This window comes from Zalophus californianus, chromosome 14, assembly GCF_009762305.2.
Source record: "Zalophus californianus isolate mZalCal1 chromosome 14, mZalCal1.pri.v2, whole genome shotgun sequence".
NCBI classification, from domain to species: Eukaryota; Metazoa; Chordata; class Mammalia; order Carnivora; family Otariidae; genus Zalophus; species Zalophus californianus.
The window spans coordinates 93,796,804-93,816,829 of record NC_045608.1 but is presented as its reverse complement, the minus strand read 5'-3'; the positions used below and the strand labels follow the sequence as shown (position 1 = coordinate 93,816,829).

General features: G+C 55.2%; 1 protein-coding gene across 4 annotated transcripts in view; it reads right to left on the bottom strand.

Moving 5' to 3' along the window:
• CTDP1 (CTD phosphatase subunit 1) overlaps positions 1–20,026 on the bottom strand; it is a 55,187-nt gene that overhangs the window by 28,941 nt on the left and 6,220 nt on the right. For all 4 annotated transcript variants that reach the window (XR_003521210.2, XM_027600790.2, XM_027600789.2 and 1 more), the window contains exons 2-10: positions 14,043–14,126; positions 13,317–13,410; positions 11,514–11,642; positions 9,098–9,248; positions 6,639–6,729; positions 4,644–4,810; positions 2,797–3,786; positions 1,406–1,547; positions 570–773 (exon numbers count right to left, since the gene is read on the bottom strand). Coding sequence is in view for 3 of the 4 variants with exons in the window: in XM_027600790.2 (XP_027456591.2) it covers positions 570–773; positions 1,406–1,547; positions 2,797–3,786; positions 4,644–4,810; positions 6,639–6,729; positions 9,098–9,248; positions 11,514–11,642; positions 13,317–13,410; positions 14,043–14,126 (2,052 nt within the window). In the remaining variant the exon portion in view is untranslated. The remainder of the gene's footprint in view (positions 1–569; positions 774–1,405; positions 1,548–2,796; positions 3,787–4,643; positions 4,811–6,638; positions 6,730–9,097; positions 9,249–11,513; positions 11,643–13,316; positions 13,411–14,042; positions 14,127–20,026) is intronic.

The window sequence follows — 20,026 nt, the reverse complement described above, 5'->3', positions numbered from 1 at the left end:
TACACCTCTTTAGAGCTCAGAAGGGAGAAGGCAGAACTGACCCGGCAAGGGCTCTTTCCCTTACGTTCCTGTTGCTACCCCCTCCCTTGGTCTGATCTGGGCAAGGAAGTGGGACGGGATGCCAGGGGAGGCCCAGAGCTGGCTTGTCTTCTGGCCCTCCCACCCTACGCCGCCGCCTTCCACACTGCAGAAGGGACAGACCAGGGGGCACTGGCACAGGGGGTTTCCTGCTGGGGGGACGTGGGCCGCTATCAGGGTGCAGGTCTGGTCTGTAGATGGAACAGCTTGTCGGAGACAGCCTGAGCCAATGTGAGAGCGTGTCTGGCACACGCAAGACATCTCACAGGCTAGACCCCGGCCCTATCTGTTCTGGTGTCAGAGACCAGGACAGGACAGAACATGCAAAGGCCCGATGCCTCAGTGCGGAAGCCCGGCCCCAGCTCAGGATGCAGCAAACCCCCAACTCCACGTCCCACCAGCACCGCTTTTGGTCAGCTCTCAGTGAGCATGGTAGTCCAAGGCGCTCAGAGGCACCCTGCTGCTGCAAGACAGCTCCCAGGCCCATGTACCTGAAGGAGGAGTGCTCCGTGTGGACCGCCAGGGAGCCAGGGGGCCCGGGGCCCACGGCACCTTTCCGGATGAGCTTGCCCGTGTTGGCGTCATAGATGCGAACTTCTGGCCCAGGCTGGGCCCTGGGGTGGACGGGCGTTGGGTGGAACAAGGCAGTTGGAAGCGCACCCTGCCTGTCAGGAAAGGCTGCTGGGCCATCCTCCCTGCGGGACCAGAACAAGGGCCATGAGAAAGCGCTGGAACAGGCTCAGGCCCAGATGCAGCCAAAGGCCCGTCCAGATGAAGACGAGAAGAGTGCGTGCCCCGTGGCCTGCCTGTGGCCTCAGATGGAGTCTGCGATCACCGTCCCTCTGACGCCTGTTCCAGAACTTTACCCCGAAACACAACAGCCAAAGTCTGACAAAGAACAGGAAGCATTTTCTCAAGCTGGTCTCAGCAGAACAGACCGTCCCCGACAAACGTACAGAACCACCTTGCCCCACCAGGCTCCCAACCACCCCTCACTCTGGTCATTGTCGCCCTGGCCACTGGGACTCCACGAAGGCTCAACGTCGTTCAGGACACTGCTCCCAGGCCAGGAAGGAAGTGCAGGCAAGCCGAGCCTCCCTGCTAAGCCTCCCTGCTGGTGTTGCTGGGAGAAAAAGCAACTACCTTTTCGAGATGGTGACGGCGTTTTAGAGTGTGTGCTCTGCAGGGCTGGGAGTGCCAGTGGGGAGGGCCTGGCCTGGGTGGCCGCGGAGGCCGCAGGGACCACAGGGATGGAAGCTCGTGTCCTCCGGCCGGGGCCCCGTGCTGAGGGTGGGGAGTGGGAGGCAGGTGCAGGCGTGGCGCTCACCTCTGCGCTCTGCCGTAGTCATCCCTGAGCGGGAAGAGCTGCTCCTCTACCCGGTCCCAGCGCTCCAGGCAGCTCCACAGCCAGTCGGGGTTGACCACATGCAGCTGCCCGCACTCCTGGGCCTGGCGCACCTTCTCTGTGCCTGCAGGGAGACCACCTCAGTCAGTGCAGCCTGGCCTGCAGGCGTGTGGCGGCCTCGAATCACTCACTTGGGCCCTGAACCCTGCCTGGCACGAACTGTTTCTGGAATCCGGGACTTCACCGTCCAACCAGTGCTGCCTGCCCCCGGCCCGCCCCACAGAACGGGGACCTGCCGTGGGGTCTCACTGGACCCACTGACAGGCCCGCGGGGAGGGCAGGGATCTGATGGACCCCACCACACCAGCCAGCAGGCACCCATCCGTTTCTGTGGGAAGTCTCCCGCTGCCTCCGTGACCTGCAGCCAGCTGGCCGACATCTCTTCCCCAGGACCCACGGGCTCGGCACTGGCAAAGGCTCGGCCACTGCCGTGGGCTCAGAGCCCCACCCGGCCCCCTCTACCAAGGTCACCTTGTTACTGCAGCCCCCCGAAGGGCAACGGCCACAGCAGCTGGGGTGTAAGCGGGCCAAGTGGAGGACAGGGGGGACATGTGGGTGCGTCCCTGAGGCGCACATGTCTGCATCCTCGGAAAGGCTCTTCGGTAGTTGGCAAGGACACCTGTCCTGCCCACCGCAGGCTTGGACCACCCTGTGCTGTGACCACGGGGGCAGAGGCCAGGCACTGTCAGCCATCACGCGTCTCCAAGTGAACAAGCAGTGACTTTGGGATTGGGGAGGGGAGGACAAGGGCGCTGGGCACCCAGGCAGGAGTGAGCCAGGTGCCTCCCTCCCCTTGCCCCTGGGCTCACTGCACGTTCCTACAGTGACATTCAGCCTCAATTCCTTAGGACGGACGTGGCTCCAGCTGGAACCTTTGTGCTCAGTCTTCTCAGAGGCTTAGGCGCCCGCTCCCCCCTGAACTGTGTGTGCTGACAACCATGTAACTGGGCTCCATCATCAACTCCCCAACCCCTTCTCCACTCCCCACTCCAGGCAGAGGAGCCTGACGACATGGAGCACGCAGCGGCAGCCGGGCCAGGAAACACGAGGTGCTGCCCCCTGGCTTGGGAGCGCCTGCGGACAGCACACACGCACGCGAGCAGACCAACTCCGACACCAACACATGACCACGAGTGGACGCATACGAGGCACTGATGCAGGACAGGGCTTCTGAAAGCTCACCACGGAACAAGCAGCCACGTAGGGCCAGTGCAGATGGGCCCGGCCCCAGGAGCACCACGGGGTGGTCTTCTGTCCCCGCCCCCCCCCCCCCCAGCAGGATGGCGGGAAGCAGGCCGGCGTGGCGCACGTACCTGCCCTTGCTGCGATCAGGTGCGTGGCCCTGTCGGGGTTGTCCGGGTCCAGCACCAGCTGCGTGAGGATCTTGGCTCCAAGGGCTGTGGCATGGTAGTGCTCCCGCGTCTTCTCGATGGGGAAGTTTGTCGGGTGCAGCCCACTAAATATTATGGCAACATCCGCCAGCACCCTGCTCTTGAGCTCCGGGACGATCTTCCGTATGTCGGGGGCTTCCTGGCTGTCCCCGCACAGGTACCGGTCGTACCTGGCATAGTAGTCGGAGTGCACTCGGGCAAGGATCCCCTCCAGGTGGACCAGGTGGTCGTCCTGATCCCCGTCCTCCCCCTCCTCCTCCTCCTCCTCCACACTCTGGTCCAGGGACTCGCCGGCCGTGATGCCCGACTGCTCGCTGTTCTGGGACTCGGTCTCGGCCTCCTTCCTGTCCGCAGAGCCACCGCCCAGCCCGCAGAGGCCGTCCCGCTCACCCTCCTCCTGCGCTTCGGCATGCAAGCCTGGGGCAGGCTCTCCACATGGACTCGCTCCTGTGGGCCTCTCCCCTCCTGGGCCCGGGGGGCCGCCCCGCTGTGCCACCTTCCCTGCGTCTCGTGCTCCCTGAGGCCGTTCCAGGCTCCTCCTCTCCCCACTTTCACCATCGGAGGACGACTGGGCGTCTGACTCGCTGTCGCTGGAAAGGTCAAAGTCCAGGTCACTGCCTGCCAGGCCCTGAGCTGACCGCTTTTCCGGCAATGTCCGATCATGCTGCTGAGCACATGCTGGGGGGCCCTTGCCATCAGCCGAGGGTCCACGGGCAGTGAGCCGGCTGCCTCTCTCCTCCTCCTGCCCAGGCAGGGGCCAGTCCCCCCGTGGAGAAGCACCCCCGTTGAGCTCCCTCGTGGGCTTCCCGAGGCCATTACTTTGCTCGACCCCAGAAACCTGCCGTCCTTCCTCGGTCTCCCTGACGGACGGAGCTTGTTCTGGGATGTCGGCCCCTTTCGGAGACTGATTTACTATAGGTATGCACAAAAGAAAAGGGGTGACTGTTATTTAACATCCAACGTGAAAGCTCTCGTTAAAGCAACGGTGGTTCCCCACCCCCGTGTCTGGCTCTAATCGTGCTCTAGACCTGGGCTTGGCAAAGTCTGGCTGTAAAGGCAAATTTTTAGGTTTCTGGCCACAGATGGTCACTTTGTCTTGGTCTTTACAATGGGTTAGAAATGAAGAGAACACTCTAGGCTTCCACGCTGCAAGTGGCGGCCTCCCAGCCCTGCTCTGGCAGCCCTGAGAAGTATGTCTCCCTTAGGCCCCACTGCCCCCGGCCTGGGCCTCCAGCTCTTACTGACTGCAGCACTCACTGCAGGCCTCACACGGAGTGTTTACACACTAAAGATCATCAGACACACTTTCCACCAAAACCTCAAATTTTCTTCAGACTCTGGCTTCATGCTCGGCCAACGGGTTAAGCCATGTGGCTCCCTGCATGCTCTGGGCCCGGGCACAGCGCCAACCACCACCAAGCTGGAACTGCTACGCCCCCCAGCTCGCTCTTTCCAAGGATTGCGACGGCCAAATTCCCGCTGTCCTGCTTGCCTTTTAAGAGACACCAGGACAACAGGCAGGATTCAGACACAATGAATTAAGCAAATTCTTTAAACTTCACTCAACTGAGAAAATGTTTAGGTTAGTACTATTAAAAAACAAAAACAAAAACAAAAAAAACCAAGGCAGAAACCAAACATTATGCTTTTCGTTTTTATAAATAAACACGACCAGGCCTGAGATGCAAAGAATCAAAAACAAAGCAGCCACAAAAGAGCTGGGAAGCACTGTCACCTACTCCTTTGCCGCCCAGAAGATCCTCACCCACCTTTCCTTCTCGCCTGTGACTCCCGAGATCCAGACGGGGCGTTGATGTCCCCTATGCCCTGGAAGTAGACGTATTTCTTCACGGTGATCAGATTGGGGGCAAACTTCCAGACATCTTCTCGGTCATCAATAATGCAAACCATTGAGTCTCCACAGGGAAAGAGATTTCTAGAAGTAAAAATGTACCAGAACTAGCACACTTTACAAAAAATAACCAACTAAAAGTAACAATAATCTTTTACAGGTAGCCAGCAGATCATGGATTAGTCAGAAACAGATGGAAACTACACTGTAGGACTTTTGTTTGGCTCATGTTTACACTCTCAAGGTTTCCAAACAAAATAATATTAACATAGTTAGACTTTCTCCACTGTGTCTGATGCTCCTTACGGGGCTGCAGCACAGAGTCTAGTGTTTGGGGGCCGTGTCCCCGTCCTGGGAAGCTAACAAACGACCACACCCCAGTACGTTCACAAATACAGGTGACGAGCCTGTGGGCCAGTCTGAAGGTGCCCGCCCCACAGCGAAGGGCTTTCCAGGTAAAGGTGGGAGGACGGGACCGTACATCTCAGCCCTCTAAAACAAACAACGGTTTCCTGCAATGTACCTGCACGTCTCTTTCAAGCCCCCAAACGTTATTAGAATGTACAGGGTCAGCAAACATGTTAGCACGGGTTGGCCACCTGACAGATGGAGGCACACTGTGCTACCCTCACACGGTCTTGTGAAATTCTATTTCTGTCCACAATTCTGGGATTCGGATAGGCTCGGAGCATTCAAAATTCAAAGTGGATTTCGTCTCGGATCTAGAAATAAACTCGGGAGGACAGCCTGGCACTGCTCAGTCCTATAGCTGCTAATGGCTACAACTACCCAGAAAAACATGTTCATGTGTCCAGAATTAATACTATTTCCTGAGTCCGTTTCCCACAGGTAAAACAGCAGCTGAGGTAACTTACATGGTCCATGCTTTCCGGCACATTTAACTCCAGACGGGGGGAGATAAAAACTGGGAAAAGAGCCCCCACTGCCTGTACCTACACGAGCCATGGGCTGGTCACCTGCGCCCGCTGGGGAGCACGCCGCTCCCCTCCGGCGTCCCTGTGGGTCCTATGCCTGAACCCATCGCTGACAACACCTCCCACTTTCCTTTGGCTTCACCAATGTGCTCACTCTGACACTAACTAGCAAACGCGAAGCAGGGACTTTCAGATTCTCCTCTTGGTTCCTATGGCCTCGAATAGGTCCCTGTGTGTGGGGACACCCTAAATCTGAAACACGCAATGCTGCATGAGGATGGCCAACACCAGTGGAAGGCCAGAAGCCACAGCGTTATTGCCCAAACATCCCCAAGAACCAACGTGCATGAAAATGCGTTACAGCTGATACAGTATCGAACGGGAGGGTTACTACCTCTCAGGGCAGAAATGGGGAAATTCCTTGTGCAGAGTGAACACGTGCAAGAACCTTTGGACTGGGGGGTGAGGGTGCCCCCCCCGTAAAAGCACAGAGGGCAGGACGGGCAGGGCACACGGTGATGGGAGGGAATGGAACCAGGAACAGATGGGACTGGGACTCTGGACCTGGGAGTAAACTAAGTAGGATTAAGGGCAGGCGAGCTCCTATGGGAATACAACTGTGAGGCTCCAACACCTCTTTTCGAGTTGCCCTGCACTCGCAGGGGCTCTGGGTCCCTCTGCTTGTCACCTCCCGTCCCCCCGGCCCCAGCACACTGCTCTTGTTCCCTCTGCCCAGACTCTCCACCTCTGGGGCGGGTGTGGCCCGCGTGCCCTGGAGTCCGGCAGGGAGCCCACCACGGCATGGACACTCAGGGAGCTGGGGGAGGAAGGAGCCTGGCTAGAAGAGAGCAGGGTTTCTGAGTGCTGGGAAGATAAAGCCGGAAATGGGGAGAATGAACACGAAATTGCTGGTCTGACGTGCTTTCCACTGGACAATGAACAGTGAACGTCCTCCATGAACACAGCCAGGTACATACCTGAGGTTCCCTGTTTTAGAAAATGGGTCAATACATTCGTCCCTCGATAATATTCGATGAGAAAAAAGCTTCTTCTCAGGGTCTAAAAAACCTTTGAAAAGAAGACAAAACAAGGGCAGACGTGTGACTGGCTGATGTCCCCCTGCGTAGAGCGAAGCCCCTTCTTCTGCATCAGGACACTAAGCATCCTACTCTGGCACCAAATGCTCTCGTCTCTCTTGGTAGACTGTGATTCACTTACCGTTCCTTTTAACATGTTTAAGGGCATCTGTCCATTAACCATTTGCTGAATTTAACATGACCTGAATTTGGCTGAGAACAGAAGACGAGGACTAAACAAAGCTCAGTGTTACTCCCCCAGGGAGCGTGGAGTCTGCAGGAGCAATAAACACATGAACACATAATTTCTACCCAGCACGCTATGCAGAGATGAGGGGCTGGGACCAAGAATTCTGGTTCTGCCACTGTGCAGCTTCCCTGTGCCTCCGGCTGTTTGCAAAGTGAAGCGGCGAACGAGGCGCCCGGCAGCCTCGCACACTTACTCAGACAAGTCTACCATGTTCTCTGGAGATCTTTTTAGGGTGCATCCCATCAGCGCATAAACGTGACACGGCGGCCCACCTCTGCAGCCCACTGCTGTCGGGCAGCACGCTGAGCAGGCCAGCCTCCCGTCCACCTTCCCAGCAGGACCCCCGAGACCACACATGTGACTCACACACCCTGTCACAGAAGAGGCGTCCCGGTGCTCTGGTGGCTGCGCACAGGGCCCGCCACACCGCAGGGGAGCGGCTGCCACCTCCAGCTGTTTACATCTGTGGGATCCCCATGCCATCCGCATTTACTAACAGAGAGCACTCACTCCGACAGAAAATGTTACAAACACTCATTCTTACTAAAGAACATGCAAATTCTCTACGGACTGATGCCACTCGGTGGCTAAACCTGAAGCTTACTCACAGGGTTCTTAGTCTCTACAATCAAATAAATGAAAAGCACCCCAAGCTCTTAATCGTTCTAACAAAACAGGTCTATCCTAATTATACCAAAAATATACATCCTGAGAAAATGATAACTTTCAAAATTAAAAGTTGACAGGATGAGGAAGCTATAGAAACTGTGGTTGTTAAAAACCACGGCAGGGCCTCCGACTGTCCTCTGTCAACAATCAAATCCACCCGACACCAAGCTCAACTCCCCCAGCCCCCGGTGCCTTTCCGTGCCGGCGACCTGCCCTCTGAAGGCCCAACCACCTCAAAGCCATGTGGGGCACGTGTCCCATGGGCTTCCTCCCAAGTCCTCTTCTGTGCGTGATGCCGTTGCCAATGCTGGAGGGCCGCCCAGCAGCGGTGGGTCTCCTGGCCTGTGGCGAGGGGTACTTCCTGTGACGTGTCTGCATGTGTTAGGATGTGGGAATTCTAAGGTACAGAGCACAGCCTGACACAGGGAAAAGGCAGACTGCCCAAGGGCCCCAGGAATGTCCTCTCAGCCTCCAGGGGCGCCCTACCCCCCAGGCGCTTCTACCTAAATCAGTATTATCTTCACTACCCCTTTGTGGACCCCACTGACGGAGATCCGGAGAGATGCCACGGCTCCGGAGGTAAAGGCCCAAGTCATCCTGTGGCCAGGAGACAAAGCCCAAAGTGGGCACCTGAGGACCTGACCGCTCTTTCGGCTTGGGGTGCTCAGTCACTGGTATGCAGGTTCCATGGAGTGGGGACACCAGGTGGCCACTCAACAAAGGCAAACACAAGAAGACGCGACTTCAACACACGGCCGCCGTGCTCAGGGATGAAAATTACAAAGGTGCTACGTGTTGAAGGGGGATTCGAAAGTCATTTACCCATCAACAAAGACCAAGACCAACCAGTAAAAACATTTCAATGTAGAAGTTCTTAATGTGGCCACCCTGGAATGAATATGAAGGTGTCGTCGCCAGCATCTGAAGCAGGTGCCAATGTCCACGGACGGTGAGAGTGCACTGGAGCCCTGCCGTCCCCAGGCAGAGCTGCCACCAGCGTGCAACACCTCGCCGCCCAGGGGGGCCTCTGACACACACTGCCCAAGCGCAGCACCAACACTAAATCAGCACATCACTCACGTACAAGAGACAGCTGCCTGCACTCCAAGTGTCAACTACAGATAGACACCAGCAACGTGGCTCCAGGGGGCTTCCAAACCAAGTAATGAAACAACCTCAAGTATGCTCACACAGGAAGTTTGTCCTTTTCTACCTCCCTGCAGTCCTGAGCAACTCTCAAACTGGCCCGCTGCGTGCCCCTGACCAGAGAGCGAGCAGCCCAAGCATTTGGGGAAGCAACAGCTAGCTCTGGGACTGAATGGAGTTTGGGAGAGCTGGATTTTTCCCCTCCATCTTTAAGGGTGTCACTGAAAGTAACACTGTGGACAATGTTCACACAACGCTCGACGGATACAGGGTGACCGAGGACTGAGCCACCCACCTGCGATGGTGTGGGCATACAGCCGGCTCCCGAACGTGAAGACGTGCAGCTCGTACAGCCTGGCAATCTTCTCCAGGAACTCCCTGCAGTGGGGACGCACACGGGTGTGCAGCATTGGCTCGCCCCGGCCCAGCTGGAAGTGAAAGATGCCCTGGAAAAACACACACGCCCGTGAGAAGGCAGGAGCTGCCCGGGACGGCACCTCCAGACTGCATCCCCCTGCCGTGGTACCCACCCACGACCAACACCCGTGGTAACTACGGAGGGAACTGTGCCTTCTTAGTTGCCGAAGGACAACTGAGGTAACCACCCTGTTACCACGGGCTTCAGCGATGTCGCCAGATCCTTACGCTAACCATTTCGTCCGCAGTCTTTTTCTGATAAGGGATAAAGCAAGTCTCCCAGAGTGATGACGTGTGTGTCTGGTTCCTCAAGCATGAACCCTTATTGAGTAGCTGAGCCACAGCAGGCCACCCAGAACAGGTGTCCAGTGACCCACCGACAGCGTCCTCCCGGGGCAGCAATAGGAGTAAACCACGTAATTTAGTCCAGCTCCCCAACTGTTCCAATATGCAGGTTTATTAACTTACAAATACAGCACAAAAGCTGACATCGTATTCCAAATCCCCTTTAGTAGACACATAAAATCAGTAATACTAATCTGCTTACACACGATTAATATACAAGTTTACTTTCCTAAGGAAGCTAAGCTTTGATCCTTTCAATCCTGTTTATCATTAATTTCCTCAGTAAAAATATGCTGAACTGAAAAATAAAGGTAAGTGACCCTGGTCTGAAGTAACTTTTGACTGGCTCTAAACTAGTCAACTCTCTCACAACACAGCTGTTTTGCGGAAACGTGTGGAAGCGTGGCATTCTAGAATCTTGGGTCCCCCCCTGCTCCACAGGTGCAGCGGAAATGTCCTTAAAAACACAAGTTTGGCTCTCCAGAGTTCAGAATGCAACACATCTTCCTAGCTGTGGTGAGCGGCTGCCGGAGTGCCTGGCAGGGGCAGAGGTGAGAATGGCACCCCTACGGCCACAGCCGGAGCCGAGGCCTGTCCACATGGATGGGAGGAGGCCTTCGGCTTGTATATCACGCAAGCGAGGAACAGGTTTGTCACAGCGAGTTCAAACTTTTATGGAACTAATTAAAAGTGCCAACTTCAAAGGCACAATAAAACCCCCAGCCAGTTGGGGCAACATACACACAGGAACATACGTGCGGCAAGTATTTCTCCACATAAAGTCCTCCGACTCTTCAAGATACTCGCAAAGCAGGGTAGTTGTTATGAATGAAACAACCTCAAAGGACTTCCAAACACCTCACGTCACACACACAAACACACACCCACATAAGGTCTCTTGGTACACAGAGACAGCTGAGGCAGCTCAACAGCACACGCTGCTTCACGGGCGACGGGACTGAACCCGAGTGAGAACTTCACTGCTCACAACTGTCAGGACCACCCCGCACTGTCCGCAGTGTGCAGTAAGGAAGCAGAACCCCACTGCCTGTGGGACTGATGGAGACGGTCCACATGGACACTGCTATCACTGCGTCTGTTTACGAAGCCAAACTTCTTTCAGGCCAAGTTTGTAACAAAACCCCGATGACACGCAGCTGTCACTGACCAAACCTCTCTCCTATCCCTCCAAGCCCAGCTGCCAGCCTGGCCTCAGCACTCCTGTCAGAGGCCTTCCCATGGGGCTCTGCCACCATCAGGAACCGCTATCTGCAGATGCTGACGACCTGACACCTAACACAGAGTCTACGCATCGACCGCCCGACCGCAAAGAATTCTAAAAAATGACTCTTTGTGTTGGTGAGGCCTCATTTGTTAATGATGGTATAAGCTGGTCTCAGCCTTCAGAGAGCCATCTGTCACAGGCATTCGTAAACGCCTCCTGAAGGGACCAGAAGAAAGTCAGCTTCTCAGGGTCCACACCAAGGAAAAGAAGTGGAATGTGGGAAGAGTTTTAATGTGGACTTAAACAGGGTTCCATCCCTGACCCTTTACTTTTCTCTGAAAAATTAATCTCCCTGGAGAACCCCACCCTGTATGTGCAGCCTCTCGAGGACAGACCCAGGACCCACCTGTACCCCTACCCCCAGTATCCCAGATACTCCTGGAGGGAGCCAGCACCAGCTCATCGTCCCCACCAAGACCGTTCCTCCTTTGCTGTCCACCCCGCTGTATGGTCCCGGGCCTCAGGTCTTCCAGGTCCTGAACCCTCAACCCTCCCAACTAACACGGCCACGTGTGGACCTGGTAATAGTGGGGCGGAGTGAACCAGGAGGCAGGAGTGTGCTCCAGTGCTTCCCACTGAGGACCAGCCTCAGGGACACAACCCCAGCAGCACGGGCCTTGGGAGCCTGCCCCTGTCAGCCTGCCCGGCCCCAAGAAGCGCTCACTTTGTTGGACATCTGCTGGCAGTGTTGTTCTGTCGTGTGGATAAGCGTCTGGTCCAAGTCGACCATGAGCACCAGTTTTCTGTTTCGATGCAGCCGCTGCTGGTCTTCCCGTCCCAGCTTCTCAGCTTGCTAAAGTAAAAAGGAAAACCATAAATAAGTGTATCTGGATCCAAAACCAAATCCAATTTTGTCAGGAAAAAACGGAAGTGGAGAGGTGCTCTTTGCTGGTCTCCGCACCAGCACGAGGGTAGCCCCACCCGTGTGCTAATACAGCACCTGGGGCCACACGGCCTGCACCCCCCCACCTCCCGAGCCACTTCCGTTTGGTCCTGTGGCCGTTGACACGAGGATTTCTGATCGTAATTCTGTAACTTAACGTGTTAACCAATGAAAGAGGCGAAAAGAAAACAGCTGAGTCCGTCAAGTTTGTTTGAACACAATAAGCTGTAGAATAAGGCAGGAAGCTGAGGTGGAGGCAAACGGCCAACTGTGAAGCAACAGGCAGGCGGCAGGGGTGTGGCGGAGCTGTCTCAGGCCCCCAGGGATGCCATTTCACCTCAGCAGAGACCCAGGTGGGTCCTGGAGACGGTGTGGCATACCATGGCCGATGGGGCCGGCGTGGGACTCTCCTCTGGGAAGGGGCCCCGGCCAGCAGCCTGTGTTTCGGGGTGCGCATCACTTCTGCCTCCTCGGTTCAGTTCCCGTTGCTACAGACAAGCTCCTGGTCCTGCTCAAGTCAGCCACAACAATGCTACGTCTGCCGCCGAGAGGGGCTATGGACACAGACCAGTGGTAATTCTGTCATGGCAGGAACAACGGGGGACCCTTTCTTCTCTTCTTATCCCCCAACTTCCCAGGTCTGTCTGTGTCTCCGTCTCTCTCTCTCTCATACACTCTTCTGTATTTACAGTTGTTTAAAGTTCAGTAATTCAGGAAAATCAGAATTCTGTATCTGGCATTTTGTCTTTCCCGCAGAAAAATAAAGCGGGTATGTATCATTCAAAAGCACAAATCCGACAGAATTGTAACACTGAAAAACGTCTCCCCTACTTACAAAAATGGGCAGCTCTGAAACTGCCTCATGGGAAGACAAGAGCCCAGCTTCCACATCACTTGTGGAAGACTCCGTCCTGGTGCCTGCCCCGCCCCCGCACCTGCACCCCTGGCCCATGAAAACGAGGTGTCAGGATGCCTCGGACCAACACTGCCCACGAGACTCTTAAAATGCGCGAGAAGTGAAGACTGTTCTGAGCACACACAACCTGCCGCCCCACGGATGCTGCTCCGTGTGCTTTTCCGCGAGGACTCATGCGGCACGTGTCCCCCCCCCCCCCCCCAACTCCACCAGCTCCACCTCTCAAACCCGACACTTCTCCCTTCACGCACAGCCGCCCGGCTCCCACCTGCTCCCAGCCCTACCACTCTTCTCACATGGCAGCGTGCACGATGCCCTCTCCTCATCCCCACCCCTGCAGCTTCCAGTGGCTTCCCGCCTTCCCGTCTGTCAGCCTCCCGCTCTGCGCCAGGAGCCACAGCACCCCACAGAGCTCCCGACTCAGGGGCAGTGGGGCCGGCATCTCCCCACTTTGGGAAAGAGAAACATGCGCAGCCTTCCGTACCACAGGCAGAGAGCACATGCCACACAAACCGCCCATCTCCCCAGGGGCTGTCTGAGAAACCATCATGATGACAGGCCTGGTACTTTCCCCAGCCGCCCTCTGCACAGTGAGAGAGGCCCACAGAGGCTCCCTGCTGTTCTCAGGAAATTTCTCAGACTTCGCCTCTGCCAGATGCAGGCCTTACCTCAGAGCTCACCATCAGCTCTGGGACACTGTGCACCATCGACACCGTGGCCGTGGACAGAGGCACCTGCTGCTGCCCGTTCTTACTCTGCAGCCTGCAGACAAGAGAAAGCACACCGAGATGAACACCTGGAACTGATCAAGTACCCACAGAATGCAAGCGAGACTGCGGGGCAAGATTCTAATCTACGCTTCAGGTGATGGTCAATCTAGCTTTGTGCAGAGTCTCACTCTGCTCACAGCTGCTGAAATGTCATCTGATGTCTGAAAGCAGACAGGAAAGCTCTCACCAAGAGCTCACGAGGATCTCCCGGAAATGAACTGTGATGGCCATGCTGGAACATGAAAATACAGGACAGTCCACACTGCTCTGCACATCTAATGAGGGTGACCACCTGCTGCTGGTGGTAAAGGAGCCCAGGGAGCAAGGTGGGGGACTGGGGGGGGGGACCCGGGAGCCGTGAGGTGCAAGCCGACCGCAGATGCACAGTTTGCTTGGCTGCAAGGAAAAAGCAAACCCACCACACCTGGGTGAGCATCAGACACACTCCAGTGCTTTCACAACTTAACCAGAAAGGATGCCTCCCTGGGAGACAGGCCTGCGTTGCCAGATAAGGAGGGTGCCTGCCATCTGCTGTCAGAGGTGGATGCCCCTTTGAATCTGTAGGTGACCCCATCTCAAGCACCCAGAGGCACCACCTTTCACCCGAGAGCTGCCAGTACTTACTGGGTGAGGTCTTGGCCACACTCCGCACACAAGCCTTTCATGACAACTGGGTGGCTACATCCTTCCAAACGCACCAGAACCGCCCTAGAAACAGAGATGAAAATGGTCCCAAATTAGGAAGGGAAGAAGTATGATCCCTTGATTTACCACACGACCACAGGGGGTATACAGACCCCGAGGTCTGGTACTGATTCTGCCAGCGACTTCCACCTAGGGCTCCTGGCAGGTCACACCCCCCTACAGGGCTCCACCTCCCTGGGGTCTCTCTCATGCAAACACAGCTGGAAGAGCCAGGGATGTCCTGTCAGGAGAGGAGACTTGGGAGATTATTAAGACTTGGGATACATTCTGGTAACAACTCATACTCATGGAAGCGTATGTTCATATGGCAAGAAGCAACCTGGTATAATACTTACCAACAGTGAATGTTGTCTCCCACATATCACTCCCAGTCTACAGAGAAGCTACGCTTCACTGAAATTTTTCTGGAACTACTATTATATTTCTGTTTTTTACCAACACAGAAATGGCAATTTCTTGCGTGCACTAGTAATCAAGCCCTTGTCCGAAGTGGGGCAAGTGGCATACACACCTCAAGGCTGTGTGGTCAGAGCACCACTGCCGAGTCAGAGCTCTGGGGAAATAACTCAGTACCATGGGAGTCTGCTGATCCCGCAGAGCCTCACCTAGACCCGGGCACCCAGGCACCTTCAGGCCAGCGTCTGTGAAGAGGGGCCTTTCTGGGTGCTTCCTCACAAAGGCCACAGACCAAAGAGACACTGTGAGGTCCAAGAGTCGGCCCACCAGTGAGTGCCGCACACTTCTTCCTCACCCATACCGCCAGAGAGCTTCTGGACCACAGAGGACTTTCATGGGCTCACAGAGGTACCAAATGGGTACCCAGTACCAGGGGCGGCACCCCCTCTTCCACAACCAAGCACTCGGGGCCCCAATGACTGGGCCCGGGGCTTGCTAGCCTGTGTGCCCACAGCCTGGCAGCATGCTTGACCCCAAACCTCAGTACTGGCATTCTTCAGGGAGGTACTCTTCCATCTTTAGCACCCTTTAAACCACTGGCTAGAATCTGCCCGTCTCCCCAGACTTCAACCAAGCCGCCCCTGCAGTGGATCCTCAGAAACCGTCCCCGTCTGTATGGCACCTGCTCAAAGATGTCTTCTTGCTCCAGGTTCCTGCCCGCCTGACACTGGGGATCTATGTGCCAAGAGGAGTCCGTCCCCTACTCACTGTCCGCCTCCTCCGGGCAGCCTGCATTTCTTCTACCTTCCACCACCAGCTTCTGTGCTGCTGGTGGTTGGAGCTGGTAGTTGGGTCTGGCTTTGGGACCACGGCCCAGCTGGCTTTCTCCACTTGACTGGCTCTGTAGCACTTCGCCCAACCAAGCCCAGTCCCCGCTCAGATGACCACGTGAGAGCCCCTTCAGCCTCCTTTCTGACCGCACACCACCCCCTCCGAGCGGCTGCCGGGGTCCAGGCCTCTCAGATCACAGCCCTCACGGCAGGCACCTCCAAATCAGCCCTCACTCGGACACGAGAGACACACCCTCCCAGGGAGCTGTCCGCAGAGCAGCCCACCTTGCAAACAACCTGCAGTTCAGACTCTATCTGCCGGGGCCTCTTCCTTGCCCATCCTGGTCTCCTGCATGCAGGAGGGGAAGCAAGAGGCCCAGGAAGGCGGCCGTCTGAGAGGATAGGAGCAGAGCTGGCAAGAGGACTGACTTCCACTTCCCCAAAAGTCAAAGGTGTCTATCAACTGTTGGCTAATGGGTTTTTGAAGGGTTTGTCAGGCCTTCTGGAACCTGGCAAAAATCTGCTATTTGCCCCCTGGAATGCTGGGGGTTAGGTTTTATGAGAAACAGAGTAAACTGGTTCATTCACCAGTCTTCAGGGTTTACAAACGCTGACGTTGCTTGCATTTTAATGACAGGTTCTGTGGACCCACTGCTGCATAAGAACGCAAAGGCTGCACAAGCACCGCAGATGGAGGGGTTCCGGTCTCAGGCGCAGTGTGACCTGGTGGCCAGGCCTGCAAACACTGCCTCTTCCTCTGTGCCCACAGCAAACAGATGTGAAACGTACACAACAGTCTGCATTTATTCACTTTACTCATTTCTACACTAAAACATGACTTGCGAAATATTTTTTCAGCAACACCAAAAAATGCACTAGGAGGATTTCACCAACCTCTCCTAAAACGTTAACCTGAAGATGCACCTGGTGTCTCTAGCTCAACCAATAAACAGGTCAAAACACTTTGTGCGGTATGCATTTCCATTCCGTAGTCAGCCTTTTCATTTTCTTAACAGTGGTTTTTGAAGATAAGGTTTTAAATTTTGATCCAGTTCAATTTATCAGATGTTTTGTGTCCTTAAGAAATCTTTGTCGGGCGCCTGGGTGGCTCAGTTGTTAAGCGTCTGCCTTCGGCTCAGGTCATGATCCCGGGGTCCTGGGATCGAGCCCCGCATCGGGCTCCCTGTTCTGCGGGAAGCCTGCTTCTCCCTCTCCCACTCCCCCTGCTTGTGTTCCCTCTCTGTGTCTCTCTCTGTCAAATAAATAAATAAAATCTTTATTAAAAAAAAAAAAATCTTTGTCTTACCCCAGTCACCAAGATTCAAGGGAAACCCCAAGGGAGTGGGGCGACTAATTCTAGAGGATTAACTGTCCTTCAGCAGGAGGAAGCTTCTAAGACAGCCCCCACAAGGTGATAGGAAGCAGGTGTGGGATTTGGGTGGGGGGGGGGTAGGAGCAAGGCCAAGTCGCACAGGTGAGGGGCACCAGGCTTCACATCCCCCCAGCTAAGAGCACGCTGAAAGTGGTGGCTTGGAGACCAATGGGTCTGGAACCTACAGGTGGTGCTGGGAAAGGAGCCAGGGGTGGGGTGAGCAGACAAACTCTAAATGCACAAGTGCAGGCAGGAGATGCTGGGAGAAGTGTGAACCAAGAGACACGGGAGTGCCGTGGACACTCTTGGACGTTCCCGAACACACCTGCCGGAGACCAGATACAGAAAGGACAAGTAAGTCCACCTGGAGAACAGAGCAAGGGGAGCACAGGTACCACCAGCTGCCACACAGCTGAACACACACCCGTCTGGATGTGGACAGGGCCAGACTTGGAGACCTGGGCTGTGCATCCCAGGCCAGGGCATCACCATCTCATAGAAGACAGATGGCAGGCCTTTGGGGACTCCCAACAATTAAGGCAGAGGCAGAAAAAAGAATGTCAATTTTAAGAAACAAAACCAAACCACTGTTCACAAAGGCTGAGTAGCCAGCATCACAAGAGATGCTAGGGAACAAACATTTTGAGAAAGAAAAAGCTGTCAGAGGTAAGCACCCCAGGAGAGACCAGACAGGGTGAACATCACACCCAGACCAAGATGTCCACACCTTGACCGGGGGTGGTTTCTAAGCACACATTTGTCAAAACTCACCAAACTACGCAGTTACAATGCGCACCTATACTGGCTGACCGCCAACTAACGAGGCCAACGCACCAGACCTGGTGAGGAAGGGTTGTGGTGACCTTTCCAAAGGTCCATGTGGTAGAGCCCCGCAGCGAGGCCCAGAGGAGGATGGGGCCGGCCCCCGGGCTGCAGCTGAGTCCTGCCCCCCAAGCACGCATCCAGTCACCAGGGGGCTTCCGGGGTCACCCTTGCAGGGCAAACCCCGGCTAAGGCAGGCGTGCCATCCAGGGTGACAGCCTGCCTTGTCCTGACCCCTGGGACCTCGCCGGGCCCCTCCATGGCCCTTGGGACCCACGCGCCTGGCCCGTGACATGCTCCCAAGCGCTGCTGGCAGTCTCCCCAACACAGGGGCTCCCTCTGCTCAGACCAGCCTGCTACTCACCACCTCTGCCTCACCCTTCCGTCTGAACCCAAGCCCAGAGCCGCACCTTCTCCCGGAAGTCCTCTCACCTCCCACGCTCTATAGGTGGCGCGCAGTACACCCTCCAGCGGGCTGTCGAAGGCCCAGCAGCAAGCACAGAACCCTTGATGGAGCAGAGGGAGGCACCAGCAGGCAACCAGGAGGCAGGTGACATGAAAGGGCACACAGGCTAGCCACTCCGCACGTCCTTGGCAATGTGGCCTGAGTATGTGCCTTCCTCTAGAAAGCCTTTCACCTACAGGTTACATTAAAGGTCATGTAACCTTCTGCGCTGGGGTCAGAGAGTTTTGCCTGTGGTATTCCACAGAGCAGGTCAGGGCTCAGTCAGCTGTGGCGCTCCCTGGGGGAAACGGGCAGTGTCTGGAGACACCTCTGGCTGTCACGATGTGGGGGCAGCTACTGGCATCTGCAGGGTGGGGCCAGGGGTGCTGTTAAGCACCTTGCCATGCACAGGGTGCCCCTTGCAAACCCAGTGCAGACAATCAACAGATGGGTGTCAGCTTAGAGGCCTGTCCTGGTGGATACCCAGAGCTGTGTGCACCAGCAGCCCCCACCCGCAGTAGAGCAAAGACAGCCAGGGAGCAGGCACAGGGAGGCCCCTGCTCTCAAAAGGTACTTGGGACAAGTCCAATCACCCCAAGGCCTGAAGAGAATATTTAATGTTGACAATGACTATCACAGGAGACAGTACCACACAAAGCTTCTACAGGGACTCCCTCTGTGGTGATACGACACACGTGTCATCATCACATGACACGTGTAAGAGATACACGGATCACTCACACACCAACTTAATCCCTCATAAACTGCCTTCATTTCAAAACTCGACGTCTCCTCTCCTTGACGTGAGTCACCCATAGTGTTAGGAGCTCAAACTCCACATTTGTGAATATTAACAGAGGACTTGCTAAATTTAAACACGAGGTCTCCACTTGGAATTCACCCTGGCAGGGCATGTCACATTTCACCTCATGTGGGCTCAGCACCAGTGGGTGAGTCCACGCAGGAAGGGCGTGGGGAGGAGGTGGTATGCAGGTCATCAAATGCAAAACAAAACATCATGCAATTTCCTCAGAGTACCCAAGTCTGAAGACACCATGTGCTACAATCTAGCAAAGTGGGCCCCAAACCAAGCAGCATCCCACTAAACACCCACCGTGTCATACACCCATCCATGCAGGATGCTAAGACCACACCTGCCAGGTTAGGGGAGGAAGTGTTTAAAAACACAACATCATCTCCACTCACAGGGTAGGAGCCCTAGGTCTTCATAGAAATGTTTCTGACAAATGTCGGCCAAAGAGAAATAAAAGATGCTGTGTGCTGCTGCCGAGCCACCCGGACCTGTGCGGTTTCTGGAATTTCTGCAGCCCAGGGAGAATGGCAGGCGAGGCCTGAGGCTCAGAGCAGCACGCCGGACTGGACTGGACCACAGAGGATGCGCAGCGCATGACAGTTTGTGACTACCCCCAGAAGACTCAGAATGAACTGTCTGTCCCACCCAGCCACATGGATGGATACGCACACGTGGTCCAAAGTACAGCATCTCAAAAACATCCGGTCTAAATCAACAGGAGAGTAAAGGGACTGCATTCTTCGTCTGAATTAAAAGATCATTCAGAATGGTTTTGCAGGGTCAGAGCGGAGTACGACATCATCCGGTGGACTACTACTCCTTCATCTTTGCATGGGCCAAAAGAATTCTCAAAAAAGTGAAGGAATGGCCAAGAGAGAGGGAAAGAGTATTTTCGAAAAAACTAACAGTAATGTCCTTTTTCAGTATAAGATGATTTCATTTTTGCAGATACTGAAGCAAGACAGGGATGAAAGGGTTAGTGTTTCTACCTTCAACCCAACAAACAGCCACCAGTGCCACACCCTAAGGGGAGTGGCAGGCTGTGATGTCTAGAGAAAACACTTCAGCCAAGCCCCAGAAGGTCATGTCAGTCACCACTAAATGTTACCTTGTCTGGTTTGTCCTTGAAAAAAAATCCAGAGGAAAATCATAAAATGCAATTTCTGAAGAAGTTATTTTCCCCCAAATACACAAACTCTCTCGAATCTTTTGTATGCCCTGGCT